Source organism: Eucalyptus grandis, chromosome 11 (assembly GCF_016545825.1).
Source record: "Eucalyptus grandis isolate ANBG69807.140 chromosome 11, ASM1654582v1, whole genome shotgun sequence".
Lineage (NCBI taxonomy): Eukaryota > Viridiplantae > Streptophyta > Magnoliopsida > Myrtales > Myrtaceae > Eucalyptus > Eucalyptus grandis.
In genome coordinates, this window is record NC_052622.1 from 32,978,127 (window position 1) to 32,993,920 (window position 15,794).

Consider the following 15,794-nt stretch of genomic DNA (forward strand, 5'->3'; position numbering starts at 1 on the left):
TAAAGACCCCAAATGATCAGCCACTCAGAGCGAAAAAGGGAGGCACAAATCGATCCGAAACCACCTGTCTTCCATTTTTGATGGGAGGAAGATGGGGTGGGGATGACAAGACGTCACTCCCGGGACGGAGGGATCAAAGGTTATCCTCTTGACGTCTGTACGATTGTTAAAACTGCGCAAATGGAGATCTAGCTGTGACCCTGACTCATCCCAGTCCTTCGACATTAAGAGGATACGTCGATCCACCTGAGATCTTGATAGATTGTACCAGGCTCTCTTGAATTCAATAAGCTAATGCACGAGACATATCCTAATAACCAATATACAATAATGTAAAATTGCTACTAGAATATAGCTTCTTGGTGTGAATAAGTATTAGAAGAAATTTTCTCCACCATTATCTAATGTGTAGAGTTAAATTTTCTTTGTAGCAAATTTAGCATTACTCACTTAAGATAAAATATATAATTTTTAATTCGTCTTTTCAATATATACTAAGTTCAGTATGCTAACATTGCAAATTCTGTTTTTTTTTTTTTTTTTTTTTACCACTTCATCTTGATTTATTACTAGAATAAATATACTAAAAGTCCTAAAATTTATTACAAAAGTACAATCAAATCTTAAAATTTTTAAAAAGTATAATCAACAGAATGACTTAATTGGATCAATGTGACAAGTTGTAAGACTTGCAAAGCACTTATCTTTGTATTATTTTGACTAGATAAATCATTATTTTCTTGATGGCTAGATGATTGTAAAAAATGTCGTAAATTATTTTATTTTTCTATTACTTTTCACTCAAGTAGAAACGTAGGCAACACCCTATTTAGTTTAACATTATGTAAGTATCTAAGATTTCTATGTGGTTGAAGACATATCTATATATAACATCATTATATAATTAATGTGGATGAGGACGTGTATAAATAAAATCAATATATAATTTGTGATGACCTAGACTCAAGGTAGTACGGAAGGGACGGACTAAGATTGCCTCGGTAGTACGAGAGTGAGGCTAAGCGCACGTTTCCTATCCCACATTGCTTAAGGGGAGTTCTAAGCTAGTTGATAAGACTTGTGTCCCTCTGACTGTACATACGCGTTTTCTTGAAGTAGTATGAGATGTCTTAACAAAAACAAAATCATGAAAATTTAATGTCCAAAGGGACAATATGTGTATAGTGACAGCCTAAGGTCCTTATAAGTGGTATTAGAGTCAACTCTCGCAACGTGTAGGGCCACAACAAGGGTGTTGTGCCATAGAAATGGAGAATATGACAATCCAGACTAGGGACAGTATGGAGGGATGGATTAAGATTGCATTGACAATACGCAGGCGAGGCAAAGTGCATGTCTCCTCTCTCACAACGTTTAGAGAAGAGTCTTGGACTAGTTGATAAGGCTCGGAGCTGTTTCAAGATGAATAAAATCGTAAGTACTTAGTGTCTAAAGCGAACAATATGTATACAATGACGCACACAAGGTCCTTACATAATCAATCTCATGAAATAAAACAACAATAATAAAAAAGGAAAATACAATTTCATACATGTCGGATGAGAGTAACAAAACATGCAATGCTAAACGTTACGTTATTGACCACAACAAGAGTAATTTGGACTCATTACTTGCCTATTTGCAGATTTCACTTTACTATAATTTCTAATTAAATTTAAGTTTGTGACAAATTTCGTTGTTGTTATTGTTATTCTCCTATATATATATATATATATATATATATATATATATATATATATATTTATTGCATATGCATATTTCATAGTATTTGAATAAGAATTTTGGCGAAGAGGTCGTGACCTCCTGTGATTACCTTTCTACGAATAGTTATTATATGGTCTACGAAACTATAGAGATATATCGTTCCGCATGCAATGCTAAATGTTACGTTATTGACCACAACAAGAGTAATTTGAACTCATTACTTGCCTATTTGCAGATTTCACTTTACTATAATTTCTAATTAAATTTAAGTTTGTGACAAATTTCGTTGTTATTGTTATTCTCCTATATATATTTATTGCATATGCATATTTCATAGTATTTGAATAAGAATTTTGGCGAAGAGGTCGTGACCTCCTGTGATTACCTTTCTACGAATAGTTATTATATGGTCTACAAAACTGTAGAGATATATCGTTCCACATGATCTATATAGAGCATGCAACAACTCCCCCTTCCTAGAGTTTCCACCAAACAAGCGAAAAAGAGAGGAAAGATGAATTAAAGGCATGGATAACACTCGAGAATTAAAAATGCAAAATTCACTTACTTTACAACAAGGTTGTGTGTGATTAGGTTACTCCTAATAGAGTGTTTTACACGCACTTTGCCAAGTTTTATGCCCTCTTATATAGAAACATATGTTGATTAGTGACTTCTGTTGTCCCCTCATTTCTTCCTTTCACATTATTAGCCCAATACATCGCCATAGGTATATCAAATTAATATTTGTAATGGTAAGCTATCTAAGAATGTGATATATGGAATTGATATATTAGATAACATAACAGATTGCAAGTATGCATTTAAATAAATGGGTCACGGTCGATTAATGTCACATCACTTTATATATCAATTACGATTAATGTCACATCACTTTATATATCAATTACGTGAATCGATTTTAGTATACTTAGCACATAAAAATCCTTCAACAGGAGTGGTCACGTGATCAAGCCGAGGTGGAAATATTTGGCAGCGAAGTACACGTGACCTCGACTCGAGTCCTGTAAAGTGTCGAATATAGAATTATGCCACGATAAGGTGCTGGCGTTACGTACGGGCGCACGATAAGGTGCTGGCGTTACACCAGCAATTATTAGATGATCATTATCTCCATTTACAATATTAAAAGATATCATGTCCATCAACATAATCGACACTTTAAATGATTCATATCTATTACTCCACTTCATCAACATAAAAATTATCCAAAATATCTTAAATTTATTAAACAACGGTGAATTCATTTCTAAATTTATCAATTTTGATTAATATAGCCATAAATCTTTTGACAATTTTCAATTAGTTGATCCGGTCAATTTAAACTAAATATCGCTAACAAAATGGTCCGTTTAATGCCAAACTGATAGCTAATGCGAACAATCTTATACGAAATGACGTCACTTTGCATTGAGTCAAGAATTTCTAAATTTTCTTTTCTTTTCTTTTTTTTTTTGCTTTTTTTTTTCCTATGCTATTGTTCATCTTTTTCCTCTACCGGTCACAACACAAGTGAGCATCATAGCCCTTGCGAAATCTAGGCAAAGCTACTGGCCATAAGCTATGGTAATCCTAGCCAAATTTGGCAAGGCCGTGATGCCCTCGCAAGGGGTGGCTAACACAAGGGTTGCCCTCGCTTGTGACCAACGGCCTTCGTAAACCATTGACAAGGCTTCGATAACTGGCAAACAAAAAGATGAACAGTGCAATAAGAAAAAAAAAAGACAATTAGAGAACTCATAAAAAGAAATATTGCAAAAAAACATAGTGTCATTTAAAATCGCCCACGTCAATCACCAGCTATACTACATAAGACATTTGGTGCTGACTAGATTGTCATATCAGCAATTTCCGCTTTAAATTGACCTAATGAATTACATAAAATCGTCAAAAGGTTTAGGACTACATTCGACAAATTGAAAAGCTTAGGACTTGATTGGCGGCCATACAATAGGTTTTATGATATTTTGGACAACTCTCTCTTTAATCAACAACTATTACAAATTATATATTCTAGCATAACTTTTGCCTTCCATCTCATCTATAAATTGCAAGGCCAATGGGAGCACAATTTCCACAACATAACCTTATTTGTTTTCAGCTTCGAAATCTTCCATTTGGATATCTTCAGTTTCTGAGAGGGAGAGAGTGGGACAATGGCCACCTTCACGACTGACAATCTGTGGGTGCTCACTTTTGGTGTCCTAGGTACTTTACACACTTTATCCAACTGTTTTCTAGCTACTATTGAACAACAACCAATGACTTTGTTATGATGCGTTTGTCCACATTTGGATGATTCTTGTGTAGGTAATATCATATCCATCGTGGTCTTTTTGGCCCCAGTGTAAGTTTTAACTCTCACTCCGTGCACACTGACAAATATAAGTTTAGGACTTATTTTATCTCCTTTGGCAGGCCAACCTTTTGGAGGATATGCAGGAGGAAGTCGACTGAAGGGTTTGAATCGGTTCCGTACGTGGTTTCTTTGTTCAGCGCCATGCTTTGGCTGTACTATGCATCCCTCAAGTCCGAGTCCAACGCTTTCCTGCTCATCACGGTCAACTCGGTTGGATGCGTCATAGAGACCATCTACGTTGCTCTCTACATTGCTTATGCTCCTAAAAAGGCCAGGGTAAGTAGCTACAGCGTTTGTTCGCGAGGAACACGCCTCATGTATTCTAATTGTTGGAGACTGGATGCAGATGCTGACGCTGAGGCTGCTTTTGCTGAATTTCGGAGGGTATTGTTCCATTCTTCTTCTGTCCCACTTCTTAGCAAAGGGATCGGCGAGGGTCCAACTTGTTGGGTGGATTTGCGTTGCGCTCTCCGTTGCAGTCTTTGCTGCTCCTCTAAGCGTCATTGTAATTTACTTCTATGTGACTCCTTTCCTTTTTTCTGCATGAGAACGCTTGGCTTGCATATTAATGTGCGACACAAGTTGATCACAACATGCATTTAGGTTTCGACATACAAGTGAGTTTATATATGTGTGTGCAGAGAATGGTGATACGCACTAAGAGCGTGGAGTTCATGCCCTTCTCTTTATCATTTTTCCTCATGCTCAGCGCTGTGACATGGCTCTTATATGGCCTATTCCTCAAGGACTTGTATGTCGCGGTATGCATTGTCCATCGACTTGTTAAAATCAAGATGGCAAGGTGTGGCAATATTATCTTTGTTCCCCTGAATGAACGATATTAACATGTGTACGTGTTTGTGTAGTGTCCAAACGTGTTAGGAGTCACCTTTGGAGTGCTTCAGATGGCACTGCATGCCATATACAGGAAGGGGAATACTATTGTGATGGAGGCGGAGAATAATGATACCAGTGTTGTGAAGCAGAGCTCTGATATACAAAGTTGCAATGGGCATGCCATTGCCTCCCACATCGATACCAACGTCTTTGACGAGGACAAAGAGAAGTGCGAGAGAAGCTTGATCATCTTTATTGAAGCTCCTGATAAAGGACCAGTGGCCACTCCATCTGAAGTTTGACAGGCGTCTGAGTTACTCATATGCCTGATCAGGCTTTTTTTTTTCTCAGCAGCTAGCCAGCAGCTCCTAGCTAGCTTGCTCGCTGCTTCTGCTATGTAATATGTAAATGGAAGAGTCCGTGGGCGTGTGGGTGCTTGTGGGGGTGGAGTCTTGTTTGTGAATGTTTAACTTATTTTTTCCTGATGGTACAGTTATCAGACGCATTACTCTTTGCGAAGCAGATTCAGAAACGCACCGTTCTTTGCTGATTGATTGATATCATCTACTTACCAGGTCAGGTGGTCTGTCCACTCATGAAACATTTATGTTCCCTTCAAATCCAGCTATTTAGGATCATAAGCTATGATCTGAGACACTTTGGGAGACCTTTTTACGTTCATTTAGTAAATTTGCCTCTTTATCGGAATATAACTGTGGTCACGTAATGCATGCCCTGAGATGACTTTTTAAGTTCTTACTCTGTGATCCCGATTTATGAGAAGTTTGCTCAGGTGGGTAATACCATTAGGCCCAGATTCAACCGGACCATCAACCCGGTTACTACACAAACCAACCATACATAGATACCTAATACCCACGTGAGAGATCAGAGGAACTTCCCCCTAAAGGAAAGTAAACAGAAAGTAGTTCCTCAATCAGACTGCCAATAAAAGAATTGAGCCACAGCAAAATGTTTCTCCTGTCAAGCGGGACCAACAGTTGATTCTCATCCTACAAACATGAAGGACTCTAACGAGAGCAATTTCACCGATGAGGAAGCTCTTTTCTCTACAACCTATGAGCATACACCCGGCATTGGAATACACTATTTCAAACAATTTTCACAGGCTTGCAATCGTCTCTCACAGTATCAGATTCTTCCAAGGCTCTTTGGAAAAGTAAACAGCTGCATAACTGTGAACTTGCTATATTTTTCAAGCAAATTTAGAGAACAGCCTCAAGATGAAAAATTGGATTGTTCTTAGGCTAGCTAAGGGATGTTCAATCTGGATATGGGCACTCATAGATCCATTCGGGTCCAGAATATCGTATGCAGTGTAGCCACAGTCCCTCCTCATTCCCATCATATCTGCATTTTGCAGAAACTCAGACATTAAATCTTAGCCACAGTCCCTCCTCCCAGCACCACAAATCGTAGATTGTTGCATTGCTGGTCAGTAAACCCTTCTTTTTGGCGGAATGATCCACCTATTGGTCAGTAGACCTTTTTGAGTAGGGGTTTCTCTCATTTCCTGTTCTGGTCGGAGGTCCTCCTCGGTTCATGCAGCTAAAGAAGGTGCTGGTTTGAATTTTTGGAAGCTTCTCTAGTGCAGTTGGCGAGCTGTCCTACCATTCCTACATTTGTATTCATGTCCCTGCACTTGTATAGTTGTTGGGATTCGGTATTTTTTGTGATCCCTGTGTAGGTTTTTGCTTTGCCACTGTTTGGCTTTCCTCTGCTCCTATGCAGTTGGTTTTCTTTTACCTTGGCACCCTTCCACTCACTCTGACTGTTGTCCTTGTGAGTGCAAGTTCTTGGTGCCGAGTTTTTGCTGTATAGCGTTCTTGTTGCTTTTGGCTTAAGTCAATATATCTCTTACCTTTACCAAAAAAAAAAAAAAAATCTTAGGTTTTCTATTATCCGGCATGCAGGCAAGGGTGTGCAGGCAAGAATATGTGCAAAGACAAGTGCCCAAGATGGGAAAGAGGAGGGGAACACTCACCCTTTTGGAGCTAAATTTGGACAATTCGTGCACATAGGGTCAGTACTAAATTCAATGCAAGGCTCCTCTTCCTTTCGTTCTGCCCAATATCAGAAACACTGGATTCTGATGACAAACCAGCAGCTTTATCAGCAACCATTCCTTCAGCAGAACGAATGGTCCTTTGTTCAGAAAGGTAAATCATGTCATTGGCAATTGGATGACCACAAAACTGCAAATGGACGCGTATCTGCATATAAAGAGCAGGGTTGAAAGAAGAAAGTACTGCAAGTACTAGCATATATCAAATAAACCTCACAAATTAAAAGGTATAAAAAACAGGCTGACCTAGCCAAATGCAGAGAGGTATCTAATAAGCAGGATCCGAAAGTATCTTACAAAATGAGCAAGACAGGGTTTATGAAGGGACAAGAGTGCAGAAAAGAAAGCTCACCTAACTCACAAAGTCAACAGTAAATACAATGTCCTTCATGTATGTGTGGGTACATCTATGCATGCAATGGATCTTGGCTACGCTAAGCCAAAACAACCGAGGAAGGTTCACCGCTTATGGAATAGATTAAAGAAGCATCAGACTCTCAACATTATGTTTGCATCCTTTAGCATCATATTGCCTTACCTGATGAAGTTCTTCCAGTGACTGGTTCACAGAGAACAAAGCTATGAATTCCATTGGTGCTGATCCTTGTGAACTTTGTACAAGTGGCCCTTCCTTTCGAGAGGGAAATATCACAAGTAGGGTCACCTGCCTGTACAAAGAGGTGACATTGATCGGATCAATGGTATTAAGCACATTCTTACATTCACTGCCAATGCTCTAATGTACTGGTTGAAATTAAGATACGACCATGAAACAGTCAGGACAGATGTATATGTAGAAGACAAAGAAAGCTTTAATAGTGGTCACACATTGTGACACACCATGCCAACTGGACCAGGAGAAGGGTGGCAGATGACAACCTACCACCATTTTTAATTTCCTTAGAGATTAAGAGCCTTTAGATGATGACTCATCCGTATAAAGTCCAATTCACTTACTATTACATCGGAATGAGCTCGTAACGTGAGGCAGCATATCTGCTAATAAATAAGGGAACTGTGGCTTCTTGCTTTTGGCTGGCAGTATTTAGATTTGCCAATTCATATACCAAGGTTCACAGATTTTGCATCAGCCAGCACTATGTCATCACCTCAGAGTACTAACTTCTGACAAATTTAGTTCGACTTACTGTCACACATTACTTCTCAATTCCATTTTAAACAGTATGTTGTGCATCACCTAGTTAATGGTCCACAGTGGCTCATAAGTATATGCATGTTCCTAAAAATTATTGACAGGCCATCATAAGTGGAAATCTACAAAAAATATATAATTATTTTTATATGCCTCCCTAAGAATGTTAAGAAAGGGCATTAGCTTCCATTTATAGCACTCTGATAACATTCAAAATTGCATCCCATAATGAATTCATATCGATTAGTCACAAAAACCTTACTCAATGAACAAAAACCTTACTCAATGAAGGAAAGAGAGCAAAAAGAAAGAAAGAAGAAGAAATCAACACACAAGGGAGGCATGACATAATTTTCATTGAAAAGCATTATCACAAAGCCATCATTTCAAGACCCTTCTCCAACACCCCGATGCTTAGTTTCATTTCCATGGCCTCATGTAAAATGGCAATTGATATCAATGTAAACTCAGATAAAGGTTGATGGATACTCACCTCCGCTGTGCTCCTTCCTTCTCGAGCATTGTAATTGATGTTGACATTGACCTCCAGCTAACAGGAAACCCCAGAGCACATGATCAGATGATAATTAATAAGGATGCATTTCTGACACCACATCCGTAGAACTTTTTCACACTATCTAACCAGCCTCCAGGGTCTTCTGAAGAGAGGACCTAGAAGAAAAGGACTAATTGATTATGTTCATAAATAAGTGGATCTTCCTTGGGTTTGATAAAATGATACAAGAAAGCACAGCTGGATCTTGCAGCAATAATAACTGAAGATGTCACACAAGATGTGCAGTTGATTTTTAACAGCTAACCCTCTCCCACTAAAATGGAGTTTTGAAATTACTAAAATCTATCTTGAGAGGGCAGACTTGTCCTTTCCATGTTACCTCTTCTAAAGACAACTCAACAAACAAACAGAAAATAGTCAAATTGGAAAAAATAAATCACATTGCTATATTGAGTACATCTACTTCAACGTCTCATAATTCCAATTCTTCAGGGTTAAACCCCCTGATGTAGCACCGCTGCAGGATTTTTCAGCTCATAAATTATCCACTTTTAGTGCATATTCCAAAATCACCGGATTGAAGCAAGATATACCTCATTCTAAGGAAATTCACCCACCACCTTTGCAATGTACTGTTTCTGCATCAAACCACCTTCAATCTGAAAATATTAAATGTCAGTTGAAACTTAAATTTTAGGCCAATCATCGCGTGTACCTTGCCATATCACAAATATGCCTTATTAATAGTATATAATAGGATAGTTTAGATAATTTTTACTCAAGGGAACAAAGTCAGCAGCAGAAATAGTACGTGATGGCTCTACTGGTATTAGGAGAAATAGTCACCAGACATGGATTGCAACACTGCAGACTTAAGATATATACAAAGGAAATGCACATCACAGAAAGAAACTGTGAGACTCTTTAAGTCACTCCATAAAGTAGATGTGCATGACATGGTGTGACGATATTACAAATGTTGAACAAGACGCCGCAACACAGCAGCATGCTCAGAGAACTACCACTACCCTTGCTGTTAAAGTAAGAGAGCCCCACTTCCATTTAGGCAATTGATTAGTAACCAATATGAACTTACATTAGTAAAGATTCCGAAAGCACACTTTTCAATACGACACTCACCTGTTGCCTCAAAAGATCTGCTTTTGATGCGTTTCTGGCAAATATAAGGAGTCCAGAGACAAGGCGATCTGGTTGGTGAACAGCTTGCGTTATAATATCAAGGAGGAAGTATGAAATCCATAATTTGGATGCGACACCAGACATAAGTCAGAGGAGGGGAAAAAGAGTTAATGATAGACATCAAGAATCAAAGGGAAACAGAATATGCCCAAACTGATTTTGATAGCGCCAAGATTGCATATGCATGTGAAAGAGTTACTTAGGATACGAAATAAGGGTGCCAGTCCTTTCGCTGCCTGAAGGATGCTGACCACCGTGTTTTTACAATACTGACCACGCGGATGCACCAATAAACAAGTCAGAGTTTCTATAAACATAGATCCTATAAGGCCAACAGAGCTAGCTAGGCCAAGTAAGGCCGCTGTAATTGCTTTAGTGTCTGAATCTCATCAGTGATTTTACAGCACTCATGTAAAATCCGCATGAAATCATTTTTTTGTTGTACACTTGAAATGAGGAAAAACATAATTGTGTTGTTCAATCAAATTGAACCCTATCAATTGGTGGAGACTTACTCGAATAGATGCCGGCTTATAAACAGTCACGACATTCAGTTTCTTTTCTGTAGGATGGAGACACCATGGCTTATCACAGGAGGCTCATGCCTACAACCTTATCAAGATTAATGCAAATTCAGAGAATACCCTGAAACTTCTAGAAAAATCTGTAAATTAAGATAAGAATTCTCAACTCGTGGACGAAGAAAGAGTAAAGAAGCCTTAAGAAACAAAAAAAAGGTATAGAAAGGAAATCTAAGGAAAAGAAGCCGATGCGGCCAAAGGGATATATCATAGCTAGATTAGTGATGTGGACATCGATTCATATCGAGGAGGAGGTGCTAGGGACCCATTGTTTATTACTACCGGTTCGATTACTCGAGGACAGGCCAAACAATTCAGGCAAGCTGTTGGTGTCATGGTTCGTGATCTTTGATGTGAAGATGACATTGGATCAAATCTTGAAGAATCTTGGAAATCTTGGTGCAATTTAATTATCTTGTCACCAAATAATTGACCAAGTCAATTTATATATATTCTTGTTTAAGAATATTCTAAAATAGGAATATTTTAGAATATAACGCATTAGATTTTTAGGGTCGGTTTTTAGGGTTTGTGTGGCAGCCTATATAAAGGATTTGTCAAATTTCTTTGGGGACAGATGTTTTTATTTTTGAGGAAAAGAATTGAGAGATTCTCTTTTTACTGTTCTTTTGAGGACTTGACCTAATCAAGATTCTCTTGTGGCGGTCAATTCGACTTATCGAGCAAGATAGCGAATTCTTTCGCTCGTGGCGTCTATAACGTTGGTTGGTTGACACGTGTTCGTCAACAGGTCACGTTCATACGGAGGTTGCCAATCACAGATTTGATTGAAGGTCGAGGTTTGCAATTCGCACCATCTGGGCCTTCGTAGAACGATCCTTTCGCAACGATTCACATCAGTTTGGTATCAGAGCTAGATTCTACAAGGTCTATTTATCTTTAATTTTCTGTTGATAATCAGCAATTTGAGATTTATTGAGTTAGGGTTTTGGTTCTAGTTAATTTAGGGATCCGATTGCTTTTGTGCTTCCATACGTAGTTGTTTGCTGTTAGTTTTAAATTTTCTTTTCTACCATCTTAAATTGTATCCGAGTTCATAAAAAAAAAAAAAAAAAAAAAAAGAAGAGAAAGAAAACGCACAAAAAAAAAGTGTGCAAGAGGAAAAAAAAACAGATTCGGCAAAAAAAAAAAATTAGCCAAACAAAAAAAAAATCAAGAAGGCGACTCATTTGTTAGTAGACCAAATTGAAACAAAATCAGTAGTGATTTGCGTTTCAATTGGAATTTCGAAAGTTGTACTTGTTGGTTTGAAATTGTTACTTGCTGAAACAAAATCAATAGTGATCTAATCTTGTTTGATTAGTTTGATTGATTGTCGTGAGGGGGTTGAGAGACAGGTTTTGAGTCCAATAAAGAGCTTGTGAAAAGAGAATACAAGAGGAAAAAGGCAAGAGTGTGTAAGCTTAATTGAGGGTGGAAAAACCCTAGACTTGAGTTAAACACGAGAGGAGTGACAAATATCTCGAGAGAAACACATGAGGGAGCGATTGGTGAGGATTTTTTTTAGACTAACGTTTACTTGCAGGTCTAAAATATGTCGTGCGAAGAAAGCATGAATCAACGGGAGGTTGACTCCATACGAAGGGATGAAGCGCTCGTGGAAAGCATCCAGCAATTGAGGGTTGTAGTGGAGGAGCTTAGTGGCCGAATGATGGGGAATGGCATGAGGGTTGATGGTGACCGAGAGATACCCCGAGGAAGGCTGCAACATCAACGAGATGCCTCTAGAACACAACATAGAAGGCAACGGAAATATGATGATGATGAGGCCGACATGGAGGATAATCGAGATGCTCGATTTGAAAGGTGGAATGGAGGCCGAAGGTTTAGACACCGAGGATATGATGAACTTGACAACATCAAGATGAAGATTCATTCCTTCCAAGGGAAGAATGATCTCAATGCGTATCTAGAGTGGGAGAAACGCATGGAGATGGTATTTGATTGCCAACGATACTTTGAGCTCAAAAAGGTAAAAATTGCAGCTATTGAATTTACTGATTATGCTATAATTTGGTGGGATCAACTTGTGACTAGTAGGAGGCGCAATGGTGAAAGACCGATAGAGACGTGGGATGAAATGAAAGTGGTGATGAGGAGGCGTTTTGTGCCAAGTCATTACCATCGAGATTTGTTTCAAAAATTACAAAACCTCACACAAGGCAATAAGAGCGTGGAAGAGTATCACAAGGAGATGGAGATTGCCATGATCCGTGCTAATGTGATGGAGGATCGTGAGGCCACAATGTCAAGATTTTTGAGTGGTTTGAGCCAAGACATAGCAAGGGTGGTAGAGCTGCAACACTATGTTGAATTGGAAGAATTGGTGGACAAAGCCATCAAAGTTGAGCGGCAATTGAAGTTGGACTGAAATCACAAGAGTGGAGGAGGTTCAAATCAGAATTGGAGATCTAATTGGAATAGAGATGAGAAGCCAAATTGGAGAGGAAACAACACCAAAACCGAAACCTCAAAGGAGAAGGAGAGGGACGGTAAAGTTGGAACGAATCCGGCTTAAGGTAAAACCGAAAACCCTAACACTAGAACTCGTGAAATTATATGTTTTAAGTGTTTGGGCAGGGGTCATATGGCGAATCAATGCCCTAATAGGAGGGTGATGATCATGACTGGATATGGTGTTATTGAGTCCGAAAGTGAAAGGGAAGAAGATGATGATGAGATGCCACCATTGGAGGATTGTAGTGATGGAGAAGTGGCTATAAAAGGAGACTTATTGGTGGTTAGGCGTTCTCTGAGTGTGCAAGTAAAGGAGGAGGAGCATCACCAACAAAGAGATAATTTGTTTCATACAAGATGTGTGGTGAATGGTAAGATTTGTAGTATGATAATTGATGGAGGTAGTTGTGCGAATGTGGCAAGTTGTATTATGGTGGATAAGTTGGGCTTGAAGACAACAAAGCACCCTAGGCCTTATAGACTTCAATGGTTAAATGATAGTGGTGAGGTGAAGGTATCGAAGCAAGTTACATTTGAGATAGGGAGATATAAGGACGAGGTAAAGTGTGATGTTGTACCTATGCAAGCGGGTCATATCTTACTTGGAAGACCATGGTAATATGATCGAAAGGTACATCATGATGGTTATACTAATCGTTATTCATTGATGATGAATCAAAAGACTTATACCTTGGTACCAATGACACCTAGTGAGGTGTATCAAGATCAACTAAAGTTACAACGAGAAGCCGAGAGAGAGAGAAAAGGTGAGAAATTCGAGGGCTTGCGTGGTGTGTCTAAGACGCAAGGAAAAGGAGAGGCCAAGAGAAAGATTGTGGTAAAAACCGAGGGAAAAGAAGAGAGGAAAGAAAAGAGGCAAAATAATTTTTATGCAAAATCAAGTGAAGTGAGGAGAGCTTTAGTTCTAGATCGACCAATGCTTGTACTTGTGTACAAGGAGGTTTTATTTTCTACTAACGATCTTGACCCAAGTTTGCCTAGTCCTATTGTATCTTTATTACAGGAATTTGAAGATGTCTTTCCTGATGAACTTCCTGGAGGGATACCACCGATTCGAGGCATAGAACATCAAATTGACTTGATTCCTGGTGCGTCATTACCTAATCGACCCGCATATCGAAGCAATCCCGAGGAGACAAAGGAACTTCAGCGGCAAGTTAGCGAACTATTGGAACGGGGGTATGTGAGAGAGAGTCTTAGCTCGTGCGCCATCCTTGTTTTGTTAGTGCCAAAGAAGGATGGAACTTGGCGAATGTGTGTTGATTGCCGAGCAATCAATAATATTATGGTAAAGTATCGACATCCTATTCTTAGGTTAGATGACATGTTGGATGAGTTGCATGGTTCTTGCGTTTTCACTAAGATCGATTTGAAAAGTGGCTATCATCAAATTAGGATGAAAGAAGGTGATGAATGGAAAACTGCATTTAAGACCAAGTATGGATTATATGAGTGGTTAGTAATGCCATTTGGATTAACTAATGCACCGAGCACGTTTATGCGACTTATGAATCATGTTTTGCGTGCTTTTATTGGTCGATTTGTGGTTGTCTATTTCGATGACATCTTAATTTATAGCCGAAGTCCTGATGACCATATTGAGCATGTGCGAGTTGTCTTGCAGGTTTTAAAGGCCGAGCAATTATACGCTAATCTAAAGAAATGCTCTTTTGTTACCAACAAATTAGTATTTCTAGGATTTGTTGTTAGTGCTAATGGTATACAGGTTGATGAAGAAAAGGTTAAAGCAATCCGTGAATGGCCAACGCCTAAGACCATAGGAGAGGTGCGTAGCTTTCATGGATTGGCGAATTTTTATCGACGATTTGTGAGAAATTTTAGTACTATTGCTGCACCATTAACTGAGGTAATCAAGAAGCACGTGGGTTTCACGTGGGGAGAAGAGCAAGAGAAAGCATTTAATCTACTAAAAGATAAGTTAACTAATGCTCATTTATTATCTTTGCCGAATTTCAGTGCTACTTTTGAGATAGAGTACGATGCTTCTGGTACAGGAATTGGAGCTGTGTTGATGCAAGGAGGGTATCCCATAGCTTATTTCAGCGAAAAATTGAGTGGAGCAACATTGAATTATCCTACCTATGATAAGGAGATGTATGCTTTAGTGCAAGCTTTGGAGACTTGGCAACATTATTTATGGCCAAAGGAGTTTGTGATCCACACCAACCATGAGACCTTGAAGTACTTGAAAGGACAGCAAAAGTTGAATAAAAGACATGCCAAATGGATGGAGTTCATTGAGACTTATCCATATGTGATCAAGTACAAGAAAGGTAAGGAAAATGTGGTAGCCGATGCACTTTCTCGAAGGTATGCGATTCTAACTATTTTAGAAGCAAAGTGTCTAGGTTTTGAGCATATCAAGGGCTTATATATTGATGATGATGACTTTGGGAGAGTCTATGAAGCATGTGAACACGCTGCATTTGATAAATTTTATAGGCATGAAGGTTATCTTTTTCGTGAAAACAAACTATGTTTGCCTTAGTGCTCTTTGCGTGAATTGTTAGTGCGAGAAGCGCATAGTGGTGGTTTAATGGGGCATTTTGGCATTAATAAGACTTATGAAGTGCTGTATGAACATTTTTATTGGCCACATATGAAGAGAGATGTCACACGTGTTTGTGAGAGATGCATTGCTTGTAAGCAATCGAAGTCTACAACTAAACCACATGGCTTGTATACACCATTACCTATTCCAACGCATCCTTGGATTGATATTTCTATGGATTTTGTGTTAGGATTGCCTAGGTCTAAGTATGGTAGAGATTCTATTTATGTGGTTGTTGATCGGT

General features: G+C 38.8%; 1 protein-coding gene across 1 annotated transcript; it reads left to right on the forward strand.

Annotated features, from left to right (window-relative positions):
* The first annotated feature begins 3,842 nt into the window (after positions 1–3,842).
* LOC104426113 (bidirectional sugar transporter SWEET12) lies at positions 3,843–5,511 on the forward strand. Its single transcript, XM_010039062.2, has 6 exons — positions 3,843–3,954; positions 4,057–4,093; positions 4,165–4,381; positions 4,452–4,610; positions 4,747–4,866; positions 4,972–5,511. The coding sequence occupies exons 1-6, from the start codon at positions 3,903–3,905 to the stop codon at positions 5,242–5,244; spliced, it is 858 nt and encodes a 285-aa protein (XP_010037364.2). The 5' UTR covers positions 3,843–3,902; the 3' UTR covers positions 5,245–5,511.
* Positions 5,512–15,794: the final 10,283 nt, after the last annotated feature.

Coding starts and splice junctions, on each gene's coding strand:
- LOC104426113 (XM_010039062.2), top strand. CDS start 3,903: ATGGCCACCTTCACGACTGACAATCTGTGGGTGCTCACTTTTGGTGTC. Junction 3,955..4,056: donor GCTCACTTTTGGTGTCCTAG/GTACTTTACACA, acceptor ATTCTTGTGTAG/GTAATATCATATCCATCGTG. Junction 4,382..4,451: donor ATGCTCCTAAAAAGGCCAGG/GTAAGTAGCTAC, acceptor GACTGGATGCAG/ATGCTGACGCTGAGGCTGCT.